This window comes from Symphalangus syndactylus, chromosome 16 (assembly GCF_028878055.3).
Source record: "Symphalangus syndactylus isolate Jambi chromosome 16, NHGRI_mSymSyn1-v2.1_pri, whole genome shotgun sequence".
Classification (NCBI taxonomy): domain Eukaryota; kingdom Metazoa; phylum Chordata; class Mammalia; order Primates; family Hylobatidae; genus Symphalangus; species Symphalangus syndactylus.
Window position 1 is genome coordinate 38,312,472 of NC_072438.2, and position 17,376 is coordinate 38,329,847.

General features: G+C 33.8%; 1 protein-coding gene across 8 annotated transcripts in view; it reads left to right on the forward strand.

The window, feature by feature from the left end:
• PCDH7 (protocadherin 7) overlaps positions 1 to 17,376 on the forward strand; it is a 423,650-nt gene that overhangs the window by 190,476 nt on the left and 215,798 nt on the right. For 3 of the 8 annotated variants that reach the window (XM_063619459.1, XM_063619460.1, XM_063619463.1), the window contains exon 2: positions 5,637 to 5,745. The exons of 1 other annotated variant lie outside the window; for it this stretch is intronic. In XM_063619459.1, the coding sequence (XP_063475529.1) occupies positions 5,637 to 5,745 (109 nt within the window). Of the gene's footprint in view, positions 1 to 5,636; positions 5,854 to 17,376 lie in introns of all 8 variants that reach the window. 4 more of the 8 variants (XM_055246544.1, XM_063619461.1, XM_055246545.1 and 1 more) reach the window with 2 other exon arrangements.

A 17,376-nucleotide genomic window follows, 5' to 3' on the forward strand; every position in this document is an offset into this window, starting at 1 on the left:
AAATAAATTGCATTTAGAAAAGTAAAATTTTAGCACTTTAATAGGATAATTAGGTTTGAAATTTTGTGTGGATTTTAGAAATTCTATCTAGAAGCTTTACTTGGCCAGCTCTATATTTTCTTAAAAAGCATCAAAACAATGGGAGATAACTCTAGTTATATAGCTGTGGCCTGAGGTATACTACCTTTTATAGTATATATTTTTGAGGGAGCTTAAGGCTCTTTTTATAAACTATCTCATTAATTCTGAGAGAATTTAAGTTAGCAAGGGGCAGTTACTATTGTCTCCATTGTACATACCCTGAGCCTAAGGCAGAACAACCAAAAATCAGCTAACTTGTCCTCGAGGTCACGTAAAGTTTCTTGGAATAGAATTCTTTTCTTGTTCTGTTATTTTTTGTGTACTGTTTCTTTCCCATTAAACACACAATCACACACATACCCCATTAATGAAATTCCTCAAAATATTTTACTGTTTTTATAATTATTTTGATTTTATTTCTCTCTTAATTCTAGCTAGCTTGTCTTCTTTGCTCTCTTTCATTCTGCTCTCACCTTCTCTTGTTGAGCACCCCTTTTTGCTTACATCTCCAAATATTTATTTTAAAGCAAACCTTCTTCAGTTCCAATGAAGAAAGACACAAATGTAGATCAATAAATGAAACACTTTACAGAAATCTTTGTTTTAACGTCTACCCTATTTCTCTCTTTTTTCATATTTTTAAGAGTAGTAGTACATTCCCACTTTCTCTATTTCTCCACTTATTGACAAGCCAATCTTCTACTTCTTTTGGTCCAACCTACAATTGTTCCCCAGAGTTTAGAGATACTGCAGCCACAGTGGCCTTCTAAAGGATAAATCCAATCAGCATGTGGTAGTCAGCATCCTTTTTGATGTCTCTGATGCTTTTGATCACACAGGATTGCCTTTCTGGAAATGTTATGCTTCCTTGACTTCTGAGTTTTGAAAGTGACCTGCTTTTCATTCTCACCTCTGTTGTTGTTGTTTTTGAGATGGGGTCTCACTCTGTCACCAGGCTAGAGTGTGGTGGCACGATCTCGGCTCATTGCAACCTCTGCCTCCCGGGTTCAAGCGATTCTCCTGCCGCAGCCTCCCGAGTAGCTGGGATTATAGGCACATACCACCACGTCCAGCTAATTTTTGTAGTTTTGGTAGAGACGGGGTTTCACCAAAACTACAAAAGAGATTGGCCAGGATGGTCTCGATCTCTTGACCTCATGATCTGCCCACCTCAGCATCCCAAAAGAGCTGGGATTACAGGTGTGAGCCACTGAGCCTGGCCCGCACCCTTTTTTTTAAAATTGCTTGCTTCTAGCAATATGGAGTATGGAATCCATAATCAACTCCCAAATATGTATTATCTATCCAATTTCTTTTAGAGATCTCAACCAACAAACCACTGCCTTTGCAGTGCCTGCCCTAAATTCCTGAGTGTTACAGCGTGTTGTTTATGCCTCCATTTTGCTGGAAACTTGATCACATTATATTTTTGTGCTTTTATATACAGATAAGGTTTTGAATTTCTTAAATGTATAGAATCATTGTTGGAGCACCCTCGAAACCCTGGAACTTAATGGGCATAAAAATAAATGGAAGTCTAGTGAACTAATGACTCAATCCAATCAGCTACATGGGCTTTCTTTATAATGGCCTTGCTGTCCATTTTCACTGCCACTACCTTCTCTCAGCCTTACCTCTCGCTAGGTAAATATTTCATTATACTTTATCTCCTAGCATAATCTTCTGCCTTCAACATTTCTTCTTCCTCCTCTTTCATAAGGAACTGTCAGAAAATGTCTTCATTATTGGCCTTTTGTTTAGATAATTCACTTACCTAAAGAAATTCTTTGATTTTTCCTCTCTTGTTTTAATTCTTTCACACATCTCATCCACAGGTTTTGGAATAATTTTCTTTAAGATCTCCGTCTTGCAGTACTTATTCAAGTCTGTAGCTTGTCTTCATAATTTCAAAGAGCTGGCGGACTGTCACTCTTCCTGAAGCTCTTTTGCTTTCTTTTGCTTTCTCTTCTATTAGATAGACCAATTTACATCTACACGACACAAAATCGTTTATCACCCCAGACAGAAAAATGCAAAGTTCAGACACTGCAATTTACTAAATGTCTTTATGACCATACTTTTAAGTCTCAAGATGGAACCAGGAGTCTACTGACTCTCCCTGGAAACTATTTTATACCCTTAAAGAACCAGCTAACTGCCTGGAGCACATTGCTTTCTTGAACCTCTACCTATGTTCTTCCTGACAGTAAAGTTTCTCATTCCTTTCTGTGCCTCTTCATCAGCTGGGCATTTTTAAAAACTCCCGATCTCGGAGTCCCGCCCTGAATGCTGATTCATTGGGTTTAAGTTGTGACCAGATATTGGCATTTGTTTTTTTCACAAGTTCTCTAGGTGATACTAAGGCACATCTAGGTTGAAGAATTATCATGTAAGCTACTCTACTTCAGAGTATCAGTAATTAACAAAGTGACAGTTACATATATAATGCAAATTCATTCTCTCTGTCAGGAGTTGACACTTTGCTTTACATTTCTACTTTAGTCAATCTTTCTGGAATATATAAATAATATGAATATAGTGTCATAACCTTTGCTGTAAAACTGAACTATCTTTTTAAGACTCAATTGTCTGCCTCTCTCTCTCTCGCTGTTTCTCTCTCATTTCATCTAACTCTGTATGTCAGATATACTATTTAAATTAAATCTTAACTCTTGCATCAATGGGAGCTCTTTCAGAATTTTCACTTCTATATTAATTTGGTTCACATTGCCAACTTAAATAATTGGCCACAAAAAATTTATTATTCAAAATTATCAAAATGAATTTGAAGAGCTAGTGATATAATGCTGATACCATACTTTAGCATTCTAATTAAAATATTTTAAAATGTGAATAAAAATGATAGGTGTGATATATTATAATCCATTGTATGATACATTTTATTTTTAATATTTATTGTGAGTTATGTTTTTATAAATTCAGATATTATTTTAAATGCAAAAAGCATTTTATACAAGAAAGGAAGAATTGATGGATCTAAGTATTTTCTAATATATAAATAGATATAAATATTTTAAAATTATGCCATTTTTACTTCTAAAATAATTTATAGAGATTAAAATATGCACAGTCAAAATAGGGTAGGAAATCAAGAAAACAAAATGCTTAGATTCATAGCAGTCATTATATAGTACATTACAGAAAAATCATTATTTTATTGTTAACATTTTTCATTATAAACATAGCTATCACCAATTTCTCTGCTAGCCTATCCACTTTTTGTGGAATAAACATTTAAGCACAGATTCCAAAATTTTTCCAAAATTATTCCAAACTTCACCCAAATGTCACTCTTTTTTTCTACTTTTATATCAAAATGAAACACCATTTCTAATCATTTCTTATTTTCTAAGTTTATTGGTATATCTTATGTATTTCTGTATTCATTTTGAGCTTTCTTTTTGTGTTAATGAAGATATTCTAAAAGATTTGAAAGTCATTAAACTAGAATTAAGAACAGCAGTTGACCCTCCTTTCTCTTTTTGTGTATGTGTTTGTTTTTAAACCCATTGCTATGTCTTTAAATGATAATATGTCTGCATGACCCTTGGCATTCTTAGCTAAATTCAACATTGTCATTAAAATTTCATTGTCCAGAAGTATTTACTGATTATTTTGTTTGTGTAGAAAAATGTGGTTTTAGGAGACTGTCAGTGGTCTCATTTCCAAGGTGAGACCAAAAACATTAAACAGTCACAGGTGTGAGAAGTGGGGTGGATGGGGTGGGCGAGGGGTGGGAGAAAAGAAAATATGCACACACAGGTAAAAATGAGAGTACAAATTGATTTCTTTTTTTTTTAAATACAGGGTATTTACATTTCTTTATTTTTTTTAAATACAGGGTGAAATATCACAACTATATTACCTTAAGGAAATATGAGAATCATTAGTGAAATAAGAATAATGTTTCTAGAAAGTTTATTGTCAGCAAATTTAAATCCATAACATACATACTATGCATACTGAAAATATTTGTAATTGTTTATAAATATTGCAGTTCCAATTCAGTGAAACATTATAAAGAAGAGAACATGAACTAAATGTTTTCCTTTTGTATTAAGATTCAGCTATTCTGATTTTGACTTTGAATTAGAATAAAAAGGAAACTTTGTAAAGATTGTACATTTCAAATAAGTACATGAATTGTGAGCTACTGGGATAAAAATACCAATAACTCACAGTGTTTTCAGCTAGTCTTCCATCTATGACAAAATAAAGGGAAATTTTATGGAAGTATGTGTTTGTCTTTAGCAAAGCCAATTTATAAATTAGGGAGAGATGTTATAACTCTTCTTAGCTTTCCCATTAATAACCTACCATGTGCATATAATTCTTAATATTTCTAAAATTCTACTGGTCCAGGTCGTGATTAGTAATTTGTATCACAACATTCAAGTTATAAAGGTGCAAAAAAGGTTTTGTAACCTTTCACTGTTTTCTAGCAACATTAATTTTATACTTTGTAGTAAAAAGAAACAGTCTGAGTTATAAGTTTAAAAATATGTACACTTCTGACATTTTCAAATTCATGCAGCAGCTTTATGGATGCAACTATTGCCAAGAATAATCTCAGACTGACATTACAGAACATTTTTATATGTTTTTCCAAAGTATTATTCTTACGTAGCACTGTCAATACATGGCATTGGTTTGTTCCTTTAATGAGCCTAATTTATTTTATTTTATTTTATTTTGTGGTTAACTAAGATAATCTGCAAATACCTTCCATAGTAAATCTTCAGTCCAGCCATTGTCAGTAACATAGTAAATTGTGGGGTTCAATTGGATAAAGTTTCATAAAATTTTTAAAAAACAAATTAAAGGCTGTACATGATTTTACCTTATTGAACAAATCACAAACAGTAATATTAAGAACATACAATTAAACTTTATAGTTTATTTCCTACTCACTGTTTAGGGATACTTTTATCTATTATTTCAATATGACTCTTACAATTCAAGGTCAATAGGCAATATTTTTATAGGAATGATGTAATAAACATATTTCTGTTTCCTAGCACTGCATCTAAATACCTATTTGTCAGCTGTACTTTGAATAGTTTAAGTCAACTGCCAACCCATTTGATTTTATAGTTTTGTATCATATGGACAAAGTATTTAAAAACTGAGTCTTCTTACAATGGATTAGTTCAATATTTACTGCCTTCACAAATCACTGACCTTGTTTTTTTAGAGTCCATTTCTGGAAAGCATATCTGAAGTGAATACTATAGAATAGAAAAAGGTTGAATATGTGGAACTAACATATCAGATTTAAATGTATGTTTTAGTGAAATTACTGTTTTTTTATCTCTGTTTCTGAAAGGGAATTTCCAGTTTTTCCATAATAAAATCTAAGCTCTAGACATTACCTTAGATAATACATAGTTAACTAATGCAATTTCAACATATCTATTCATTTTGTATTGAATTAGTTGCCAGTAGACCTTAATGTATGCAATTTATGTATTTTTTAAAATAAGATCATTTACAATTTTACATCGTAGTGACATTCAGAATCTTTTCTTTTGCAGCCATTTCGTAGAGTGACGTTTTCTGTTGTGAGTCAGCCTCAGGACCCACATCAGGGGTCACTGCAGAGTTGCTATGACAGCGGGCTGGAGGAGTCAGAAACACCAAGCAGTAAGAGTTCATCAGGGCCAAGACTGGGTGCCCTTCCACTCCCAGAGGACAACTATGAAAGGACCACGCCGGATGGCAGTGTTGGTGAGGCAGAGCATATGGAAAATGGTAGGGGCAAACACAACATCCACACACATAATCACGCTAGTGAGCCGTAATAAGTAGACTCGCGAAGGTCAGTCTAAAACCAAAATAAAATAGCTGACATTAAAACCATTTTATTTTAAGTGATAAATATTTACTAAAATACAGAAATGCCAAATAAAGGAACATAACTCTGTAGAAAAAAATTCACCCAAATTGCACCATCATTTTAAAACATCTTGTCAGAAATAAACAAATAAACGCACTTATAAATAAATCAGAACAGGGCCCACTATGAAGGAAGCTAAATAAGTGCAGAATTCCTAAGCAATAGTCACCAAGAAAGGTCTTGTCTAATTGTTTTCTTCTATTCATTTTTGTCATACAACTATTTCTTCAATTGCAACTGTCCAGTCTTAGTGAAAGGAAATGAAAGAAACATACCTTGCTCTACCTTTTCTTGTGCTAGATGTTTAGAAAAGCATTTTCAAACCTCTCCTTTCCAGTGATCACTGAATAGAGTCAAAAGAGAACAGTACTAATTTGTTCTCCATTGTATACAATAAATGCTATTAGAATTTCCCTCTTATTTAAATATAAGGGTTTTTTTATTTTTATGTGAGAGAAAGGAAGGAAAATAAATCATAATACTCCGTATTTTTATACTGTTTTGAGGTGATTCTCATAATTACCACAATTGGCCTTGTATACATTTTCCTTTAAGTTATACATTTAGATTGCAAATAGCACTTACAAAACTTTCCCCATTTGTTTATATTCCCAGAGATAATTTGGTGATTTATTTTCTGGATTTTGAGTCATAAGTAAATGCCTGAGGAATAGGTTTGTGTCAAATAATGGAATGGTAAAATTCATCCTAACTTCATTATTCTTTCAAATATGAAGAAAGATATGGTTATAGAGAGAGAAAGGAAGAGGAATCACACACATTTTATCCCTAGTAAAACTTGCAATGGATTTATGTCTTTTGCCATCTCAACCCCTGAGTGCAATAAGACGCTCTAACTTTTTGTTATATACCCGTTTCTTTAGTGCTGATGTATATGCAAGTAGAGCATATTAATGCAGGAGAAAGACTGATTTTCTTCTGTAAGTTTACCTGTGAATATTAAAATCCAACATTAGAATATAATATATCATAAATGACCCCAAATGAAAGTATTGCTAAATTATATTATGCTAAATAATTATTTATCCACATTGTTCTTGGGTAAGAAGATATATCAGGGTCTGATGATTGATGTCCCTCTTGATAAATTTTGCAGAGTTAAAATGGCATTTTGCCTTATGGCTATAAAGGCATGCTTATCTGTGTGTATGGTGGTGTGTGCTTATGTGGATGGGAGTCTGGTGTGGTTTCTAAGAGTTACCATTTTTTTAGTAATTTTTTTAATAGGCATATAATTTTGGTAAGAATTGCAATGCTGATGAATATATATTTAAGGCAGATATGTTTAAAATTATTTGGAAAAAGAAATTAAACTAAAAATACTGTAATTACATAGTATGTATGTAATTTGGATGTCAGCTTTATTAAAAAAAGACTTTGTACTCCTGGCATTATAATCATTTTTCAATGTTAGTTTCTGTTTTATGAGTTTACGGGGATTCATCACCTTTAAAATAAGAAATAAGTGATGAATAATTAAAAGATAATTATGTAATTACATGTAATTACATGTATACAGTCACATGTAATTGCATGTATGTAGTCACATGTACTAGAGTGTATTGTTACATATGTGTAACATGTGTAATTACACGTGTGATATATGTGATAGATAATACATATATAGTACATATAATTACATATATGTATATATGTAATTACAGTATTTTTACTATAGATAGGAGAAAAATAGAGCATAGCTAGGAAGGCAGGATTAATTTAATTTAGGGGTATTATTACGTCTGAGATTACCTTTTCATGAGAACATATAATTTTGTTTGTGTTTTAAAAAGTGCTTATTCTTACTGTAAAGAACAGAATGTACAATTAAATCTTTATTTTTTGGATGTCAGCTTTATTAAAAAAGGACTTTGCACCACTGGCATTATAATCATTTTTTAATGTTAGTTTCTGTTTTCTAAGTTTATGGGGATTCATCACCTTTAAAATAAGAAAGAAAGGATGAATAATTAAAATACAATTATATATGACGAACACATATCGGTTACCTTTTAGGAAACATACATGTCATGGAAAACTTAACAGGTGAGCTTGTTAATAAAATAGAAAGCATACTGAGGAAGAGTTCCAAAAAACGACTTTTAATTCTTTTTTAGAACCAAGTTTTTAAGGCCTGTCAAAAGCAAGGGCCATGATAATGTAACGGATCTTTCCTGATTTTGTATGTGACCAACACTTGAAATTCAGAATTTATATGATCATTTGTCATCTACTAGCTGTGATTCATGTTAGCCTTGATCTATAGGTAATGACAGAATGAGATGCGATGCACTATGGGTGATCTAAATGCAGCAGTTGACCTTTGAGTAACAATTTTGTTGGGTCCGTGTTTTCAGACTACTCATCTAGCCATAAAGTGCAATTGTATTGCTTAAATTCTGGTAATTTCATCTTCAATATTAATGGATCATTCTGACATAAATAGAATTGGAATTGAAACCTGTCAAGTATTCATTTGTCACATTTAATTGGAATCCAGGTAATCTGTAGTTTTTTGCTTGGCTAGGTTTTAATCAGGATTTGTATTGGATTTTCATTTGGATTTTCCATTAAAATACCATTTTGGATGCTGTGCTAGTTCCTAATTATTATTACCTCAAATATTTTTCTTGAATTTTAACCTATGTGAAACAATGCAGTTATCAGCAAGTGTTTGGGATTAACTTTCATTGTAAAGTTCAGAAGATAATTTCTAGTGCAATAACAAGTAAAATTCCAATGTCATGCTAACAAGCCAGGAATAAGTTAGCATAGCTAATGATAAAAATACATTTTCACAAATGCAAAGAAGGAACTGAAACAGGAAAATTTAAGTGAAATGTATTTACATTTTACAAAAGCTTTATCTTCCTTCTGTACTGTAGTATGATAAATACAATTTCATTCAAAGGGCCTGTGTGTTCATTCCCTGTTTAACAAGCTTTATGCTATATTCTAAAACACATTACTGCCAAATGTAGAATGAGGTTTTATTCTCTTATTAGCTAAGGAAAAAGAATATACCATAAGAATAAATATAATTTCTTACCATCGGAATCTAATAATGCAGAATGAGATCCACCATTTTAAAGTTCCAAATCTGAGGAATGCCTCAGGTCTCTGGAAAGCAATACTAGAAATTACCCCATTTAAAAAATATTTTAAGAAAACCTTATTAGTTATACATTTATTTGTGACAAAGATTACTAATATGTATTTCTTTGCCTTTAATTATCATCAACATTATGATAATTTCATGCTAATCCTTTACTATTAATCTAATCAAAGATTGAGGAAATTGGTCATTTATTTCATTAAAATACATTTAGGAATAAAGTAATTATTCATATAGAGTTTATGGTGGGAAATAGGTAATACAGACATTTGATAATGAAAATGTTAGAATAATTGATGCATATTGCAATGAATTGGTAATTCAAGTTAAAAACCAAACATTAGGCTTGAAAGCACCATCTCATTCAAGGCAAGCATTGACTATGCAAGAGTTTGCTCTTATTTTAATTATGCAGTGGTCTTCAGACTTTCTCTTGGAGTGGGATACAATAGTTTCTTTAGGTCTATTGTATTTATCCTGGTCCCTACCTTTATGCCATGACCTACTCGATCTTTCCAAAGCCCCCTCTAAATTATCTTTGCAAAGCCAGTTTGCCTTTGCTGTGTAAGTCTGTATGATAATTAGTGTTTAATAAGCTCAGATATAGAAAACACCTCGCTTGGCTTATCTCAATTTTGCCATCGGCATTGGGTAGGCTACTGTCTAAGGAAATTAATAAATCAACTCTGAAATCTTACTCGGTTCCAGGTCCGATAATCTGTGATTCTCTTACATTCAATTTTTCTTGTATCTTTTACGCTATAGAATGGAGACATTTGTCTCATAGTGAGATAGTGAGTGAATTTGACAGTGTATGTTAATGTGGGCAGGCCAGTAGTGATTCTAGGGCCTTTCTCTCAACCCACACAGCAAGCGCATTTTAATAGTAGAAAATGCATTTATTACATAAATCAAAGGAGTGGACTGCATCAAATGGTGTGATTTCTGGCCAGGTGGGTGGAAATGTTGGCACCATAGTAGGCCAGTGTGGGAGACAGCTGTGGAGCCTCCTTCAGATCCCACTGTGCAAGAACCATCTGTAGATCTGATCAAGCCCTGGGTGCAATGCCCTTGAAATACCTTACTTATGATTAAGACATTTCACTATAGAATAAGCACATGTATTTTCTTACTTAACAATGTGAACTTTGGTCAGAGTACAAATGAAAAGAAAAGGTAGGAAATAATATATATTTTTCTGTAGGTAGACTTTCTTATATATCACATCATAAAAATAAATTTTTTAAAAAAACAGCAGATGATCCATAAAACAGGTTTATAACAAGTTAAATGAGGGTAGAAATTTGGCCACTCTAAATCCCTAATTCATTTTATGCTTCTCGATTTTCTCAGATCTTTAAATAATATTTTGACTTTTATACATGAATATTTTTGAACTTTCCCTTTCCAAACTTCCTTACTTTGTCACACTTATATAAGCTAAGCTCAACTGTTTGATTCATTCCATTTCCTTCATCTCTTCATTCTACATGCATTATACCTTGTCCTTGATTATTTAAACATGCTTCAGTAAACCATGGACTTTTCATATTGCTTTTAGAGAGTGTATTTGAAATATCATTGAGAATAAGCCACTAATTTTAAGTGGCCAAGTGTAATGAGCATAGAGACTAAAGGCATATCTTTGTATGAGATCAAGGACCTCCTTTTTCTCTCTGCTTTTCTCCTGTCTACCCAATTTTCAAGCAGGCATCTGTCAGGCAAAGTTGTCTAGTTATTGGTTTGTGCTGATTTCATGTAGATTGAGCAAACTTCTCTAGCAAGGCTGCCTCTTCCATCTTTCCAAAGATCCTCATATACTTTTTAATGGCATAAGCACAATACCTAAAATACCAAATACCTGTCATACCTTTTTTCGTCTTCTGCAGGAAGAGACTAACATGCCTTGCTAAGGATTCATTTTCACAGTTTTGCGTTTCTCTATGTCACCCTAGTTGCCAGTGTCTGACAGAGGCTGCATTTTTTTTCACTTTTCCTGTCAATTGTGACATGGCTCTATACCTCCCAAGTATCCCCAAAAAGTCTGTATGCCACCACTTTGGGAGGGTGCTATTCACTTTGATTTCTTCATAGTAATATATAGAAAGATGGATTATAGAGACTGTCTCTAAGCCAGATCTCAACTAATTAAAACGTGTGCCATAGTGGCTTCTCAGCTGTCCTGTAAAATGAGCAGTACAATCTAGAAGAGTCTAAAGAAGGTACTGTCCTAGAGAAGAATAGGCAGTGCTGTGAGTAGAATCTATTGGTTTACAAAACAAGCTTTGAAATCTGATGACCTCAGTTTGAATCCTGGCTTTACCTCCTACAAGGAGTATTATTTTCTAACCCCTCTTAGCTTCACTTTTTTCAATTGCAAATCATAGGATTGCAGAAGGAACTAAATGAGACAATAATACGTAATAATTTATAAATAAGTAGTAAGTTGTATTTTCACTATATTGATGAAAATGTTTTACCATTATTATTTAAATAACAATGATAAATATTTGGGATTATTATTAACTTTCGGTCTTTTTTTTTTTTTTTTTTTTTTTTGAGACGGAGTCTCGCTCTGCCACCCAGGCTGGAATACAATGGCACAATCTTGGCTACTGCAAGCTCCGTCTCCCAGGTTCACGCCATTCTCCTGCCTCAGCCTCCCAAGTAGCTGGGACTACAGGCGCCCACCACCACACTCGGCTAATTTTTTGTATTTTTAGTAGAGATGAGGTTTCACCGTGTTAGCCAGGATGGTCTCCAACTCCTGACCTTGTGATCTGCCCGCCTCAGCCTCCCAAAGTGCTGGGATTACAGGCGTGAGCCCCCGCGCACGGCCAACTTTAGGTAGATTTGATATAATACAATGGCTTAATCATGAGGACTTCGTAAAATGCTCAGCCTCACAAATTTAGCATTTTTAAATTACTAGTATAAATTATATTCTCACCTTAAATATTTTCCAATTAGCTTTTTGTCTTTTGTGTGGAGTACCATAGGGTAGTACTCATGAGTAGTCACTTATAAATATAGCAAGGACCTAAAATGAGTGGAAGGAAGTCTTCTATCTCTTGGCATCAAATCAACCCACTCTTTGTGTTCTTTGTCATTTAAGGTAGGGAGATGTCATTATGATCTTTCTACATTCTTTTCTCTTTTTTTAGGTGTTCTAGCTGAATGCATTATTTTTCAGGTGTACACCTCCCTTTAAACTGCTGCAAATTATTCACATTAACAGCGAAAATGAGCTGAAAATAATGTCCAATTGGTATGCTTACCAGATTCTCAGTCCTTTCTTTTCTAATCTCAGTATTAATAATTAACTCTGATAAAATGTGTGGCCATATTACCCTTTTTATTCTAATTTGGTCCTTTTAAACTAGATCACTTTGCTGAACCCTTATGACATTTGAGAAGCGAATGAGTGCTCATCAAATCTCAAAGTGACTTTGGAGGTCAGTTAGTGGTTTTGTTACCTCCAGACTCCCAAAGCATTTGCTTGTGTGAATTTCAGCACTTGTTGATAATACATTTGACTGTTTTAGTTCCTTATTTAGTTAAGGTATTATCTCAGTCTTTCCTTTGAATTCTTCTTGCTTATAGATTACATATAATTCTATTCTTCCTTTGATGTTATTGCCAGATTTATGTATAAAAAACCTTGTGCTGCTAAAATATAACACTCTTAAGCATCTTCTGTTTGGTAAAGGAACTGTGGATCTTGACTGTTTTAAGTATATTTAAGTATAGTAGTCTTTTTTTTTTTTTTTTTTTTTTAATGTAAGGTCTTGCTCTGTAGCCCTGGCCGGAGTGCAGCGGCACATTCTTGGCTCACTAGCCTCGACCTCCTGGGCTCAAGCGATTCTCTCACCTTATCCTTCTAAGTAACTAGGATTACAGGCATGCACCACCATACCTGTAATTTTGTTTATTTTTTTGTAGAGACAACGTTTCACTATGTTGCCAAGGCTGTTCTCAAACTCCTGGAATCAGGAGGATCCTTCCATCTTGGCCCCCCAAAGTGCTAGGATTATAGACATAAGCCACCCTACCCAGCAAGTTAGTACCCTTAACCTCAGAGGTTAGACCACGTATTGAGAAACCATTTTATCTCAATAGTCCTCTTCTAAGGTAAAACACTCTCCATTGTTACCTCTTCTCTTGCAGGTTTTCAATAAGTAAAGTATTTTTTGCTTTGCAAATAGAGCAAAGTGGAACAATAGGTGTCTCTTGTTTCATGGGGCAATTATATAGTGTCAAAGCTGTGTTTATTCATTTTGATTCAACAAACCAATACTGAAAATAAAATATGACCAAAGCTTTCTGAGGAAATTTAAGTAAAGGAGAAAGAATCTCGGCCTTTAAGATGGAAGTTTTTATGCTCAGGAGATACAACCTTGATCACAGTAAATTAATTACAATGAAAAAAGTAGTAAGCTCATTAGAGAAGTTCAGAGTGGTGTGAGGTACAGAGGAGGGAAAGGAAAATTATACGGAAGAAACAATTATAAACGCAAGTTTTGAAAATTTTTATTTTATAAATCAAATGTTGGACAGGAAGAAGGCCATGAAATGTTTTTTGGCTGCACATCCTCTCTCTTTATCTACTCATCTTTGATATATTTAAAAACAATTATTATACTGGCCTGGAGGCTTCATTTGAAGCCAAATAAATTCAGATTATTTGTTTTATTTTTCTAATTGAGTTACCGTGCCCTTTTTATGTCTTTCTTTTTTCCTTTTTTCATTTTTTTAATGCTAAACACAATTAGTTCAAAAACTCTAAAATTTATCCTTGATGAAATTGGCAGCAGAAACTAAATCCAGATCTAAACTATAAAATAGGTTAATTTGGTGTCTTTCTTTTCTCTCTGCTTATAAACATGGATAATTACTAAAAATGTGTGTGCTGTAAATAAGGCCTTTCAAACTCAGTAAGAACTTGTAAATAATCTTTTGAAGTCATTGTTATTTATTTTCAGAAGACCAGTTGTATTACTCAAATTAAATAGATGATTAAATTACATTAGAGTAGAGTAGATTGGATTCCATTATATTTATTTAAAAAAACAACTCATTTCTTTTGTGGCAGTTGCAAATTGTTTTTGTAATTGTTATTTCAAGATTCAAGTTAAGCATACAGGTATTTATATTACAATCCCTTTATACTGAAATATAGACAATAGGTTGCTTTGTTTTTAAATCTTGTCTCTGATACATTTTACTTAATATATGCAGGTAGATTTTTTGGCGTTAAGTGTCATTATCATGTATGTCTTCTCATTATTGTCCAGAAAATATAATTGTAAGTTCATTATAAGAATGAGAAAATATCTGAAATGCATGCAAATCTAAATGCCTCTTCTAGAACAGAGTTTCAAGTACTAACATATGATAATCTTAAAGGAAATTAATTTTTGATACTGTATGTATAAATAAAATATGTGATTAGTGGTATGTTTTGGGAGTAAACAGACAATAGGATAGTATCCAGCTATTTAAAAATCTTCTTTTTCATTTCTGCTTGAAAATATATCTCCCATGGTTTTATTTCTGCTCCACAATGCTTAGCGTCTACATTAATGAAGTAGTTAGGAAGCCCTATATGATCTGAGAGTGGTATGCATTTCTGAGGTTGCATTCCTTGGAACCCCAGTGCCCAACGCTGAATTGTGCCCATTGTTTCAGTTCCTTATGAGGCCACATTCCACCAAGGCAGCATTTGTAGCCAAAGGTCATAGCAGCTATAGCTGAAATTTTATACAGTGAACAGAGAATGTAGAGTGTTATAAGAATCCATTGAGTAAAATTCAGTGAACATTTGTTGAGTATTTATTTTATGCAAATTTTTATGAAGGACTCAAAGGTGAATGACACAGGCTCTGTTTGCTAAGCATTTAAATATTATCAGAGAGAAAGGCGTGTACAGATTAGATGTTTAAAAGTAAAGGCATGAGAGGCACTATATGGAGAGATTGATTATATGCTACAAGAAGTAGAGGAGGACATGAGTGGGGGTTATAAAATATCATAGCCGTGCTTTGAAGGGTGGAAAAGTAGGGATTTGCTAAGCAGAAATGTGGATAAGGGTATGGAGAACAGTGGGAAATACCAAAGATACCTACTCGAGAGGGTGAGGAAAAAGTGGTCCCATTTGCCAACCTGGGAAAAGTGGAAAGAGCAGCACTGTTTTCATTGGAATTATTCTGGTTAAAATATGCTGTACTTAAGGTATCTTTGAAAAATGCAAGTGATATTTAACAGAATATAGATCTGAAATTTGTGAGTATAGATAAGCAGAAGAATGTAGCTTTAGGAGTCAGAACACTGGTAATGCTGAATTCCTGGGAATAGATCAGACTACGATTTAAGTATTTGGCACCAGATAAGTGATGTTATCCAAACAGAATGTTGAAAAATACTGAAATATAAGAGAATAAGGGAAAAGTAAGTTTCAGTGAATGTGACTGTGAAATATATTAAAAACAAAATCAGGCTGGGCAAGGTGGCTGATGCCTGTAATTGCAGCACTTTGGGAGGCCGAGGTGGGTGGATTGCTTGTGCCCGGGAGTTCCAGACTCACCTGGGCAACATAGTGAGACCCTGTCTCTACAAAAAAAAGTTTAAAAATTTGCCAGATGTGGCGGCACATGCCTGTAGTCCTAGCCACTTTGGAGGCTGATGCGGGAGGAGGGCTTGTGCCCAGAAGTCTCAGGCTGCAGTGAGCTTTTTTGGTGCCAGTGCACTCCAGCCTGAGTGACAGACTGAGACCCTGTCTCTGAAAAACAACAGAACACAAACAAACAAAAAAGTAAAAACTGAAACAAACAAAATGTGATAGGATAAATGAAGAAGTTAGCATTGGAAAAGTAGTAACTATCAAATATCTAGTCCTGCAGAGATGAAGATGAAGAAGTAGACGTGTGGGATCATGTAGATATTGATTAATGAAGAGAGTTAGGACATTTGCATGTGAGGTATTTTGTGTTTTTACCACCCCTCTTCTCCACTATACCATGAACTGCTTAAAGACAAGACCTGTGCCTTGGCTACCGTTGTATGATACTTCTGGAATTATCCTTCCATAGACATGTCCAAACGAAAAAAAGAAGTTGAATTAAAGTTATACTTACTGGTCTGGCATGGTGGCTCGCACCTGCAATCCCAGCACTTTGGGAAGCTGAGGCGGGTGGATCACCTGAGGTCAGGAGTTCGAGACCAGCCAGACCAACATGAAGAAACCCTGTTTGTACTAAAAATACAAAATTAGCTAGTCGTGGTGGCACATGCCTGTAATCCCAGCTACTCGGGGGGCTGAGACAGGAGAATTGCTTGAACCCGGGAGGCAGAGGTTGCAGTGAGCCGAGATGACGCCATTGCACTCCAGCCTGGGCAACAAGAGTGAAACTCCATCTCAAAAAAAAAAAAAAAAATTATATGTACTAAATAGGGGCCCAATGTTGCTGATACAGATTTAACAGAATTGAGACAACTCAGAAAACTGGAGACCAGAAAATGGAATTAAGAACACACTTGAGAATTTCTTTCTCAGGTCACCAAGTCCATTGTGACATCATTATCAGAGGCCGGGGCATAGTGGCATCTCTCGATATCAATCTTAATGAATTTCTAATTGTCTTATGCTTCTATTTTTCAGGACTTTTTTTTTTTTTTACAAAATTTTCAGAAAGTACCATAGAGTGTGACATTTATGTATAATAGCTTTTGCTGTCTTTTCTTGAGTGATATAATACTGATTCGTTAAATTAGTTTTGTCCTCTAGTATGACTTTTATATTTTATTTTATACTATGCAATTATTTGACCATTTTACTTACTTAAAATTAAAAGAATATGTGACTAACTACATTTATGGTGAGATCTAATAATTTATAACATTTCCTGGTCATCATACAAAATTATTTGTGATTTTAAGATTCTTGACATTGTAACAGTGCTATCAGTTGTCAGTAATACTATACAAGTAAGTGTGCTTCAAAACATAAATCACAGAAATAGAATCTGAATGAGAAATAAATTCAAATTGTATAGTAAAAGGATAAATTCCAGTCCATTTTATGTTTGCATAACACCACAGAAATGTCACATCACTGATGCCTACCACAGCTGGTGCACCATCCAAGGAAAGAAATGCTTCCAAATATGTTATGTGCAAAGTCATACAAATAATGATTTGTCAGGAAGATATCACTTTTAACGTTGTTTTTAACCTAAAGAAATGA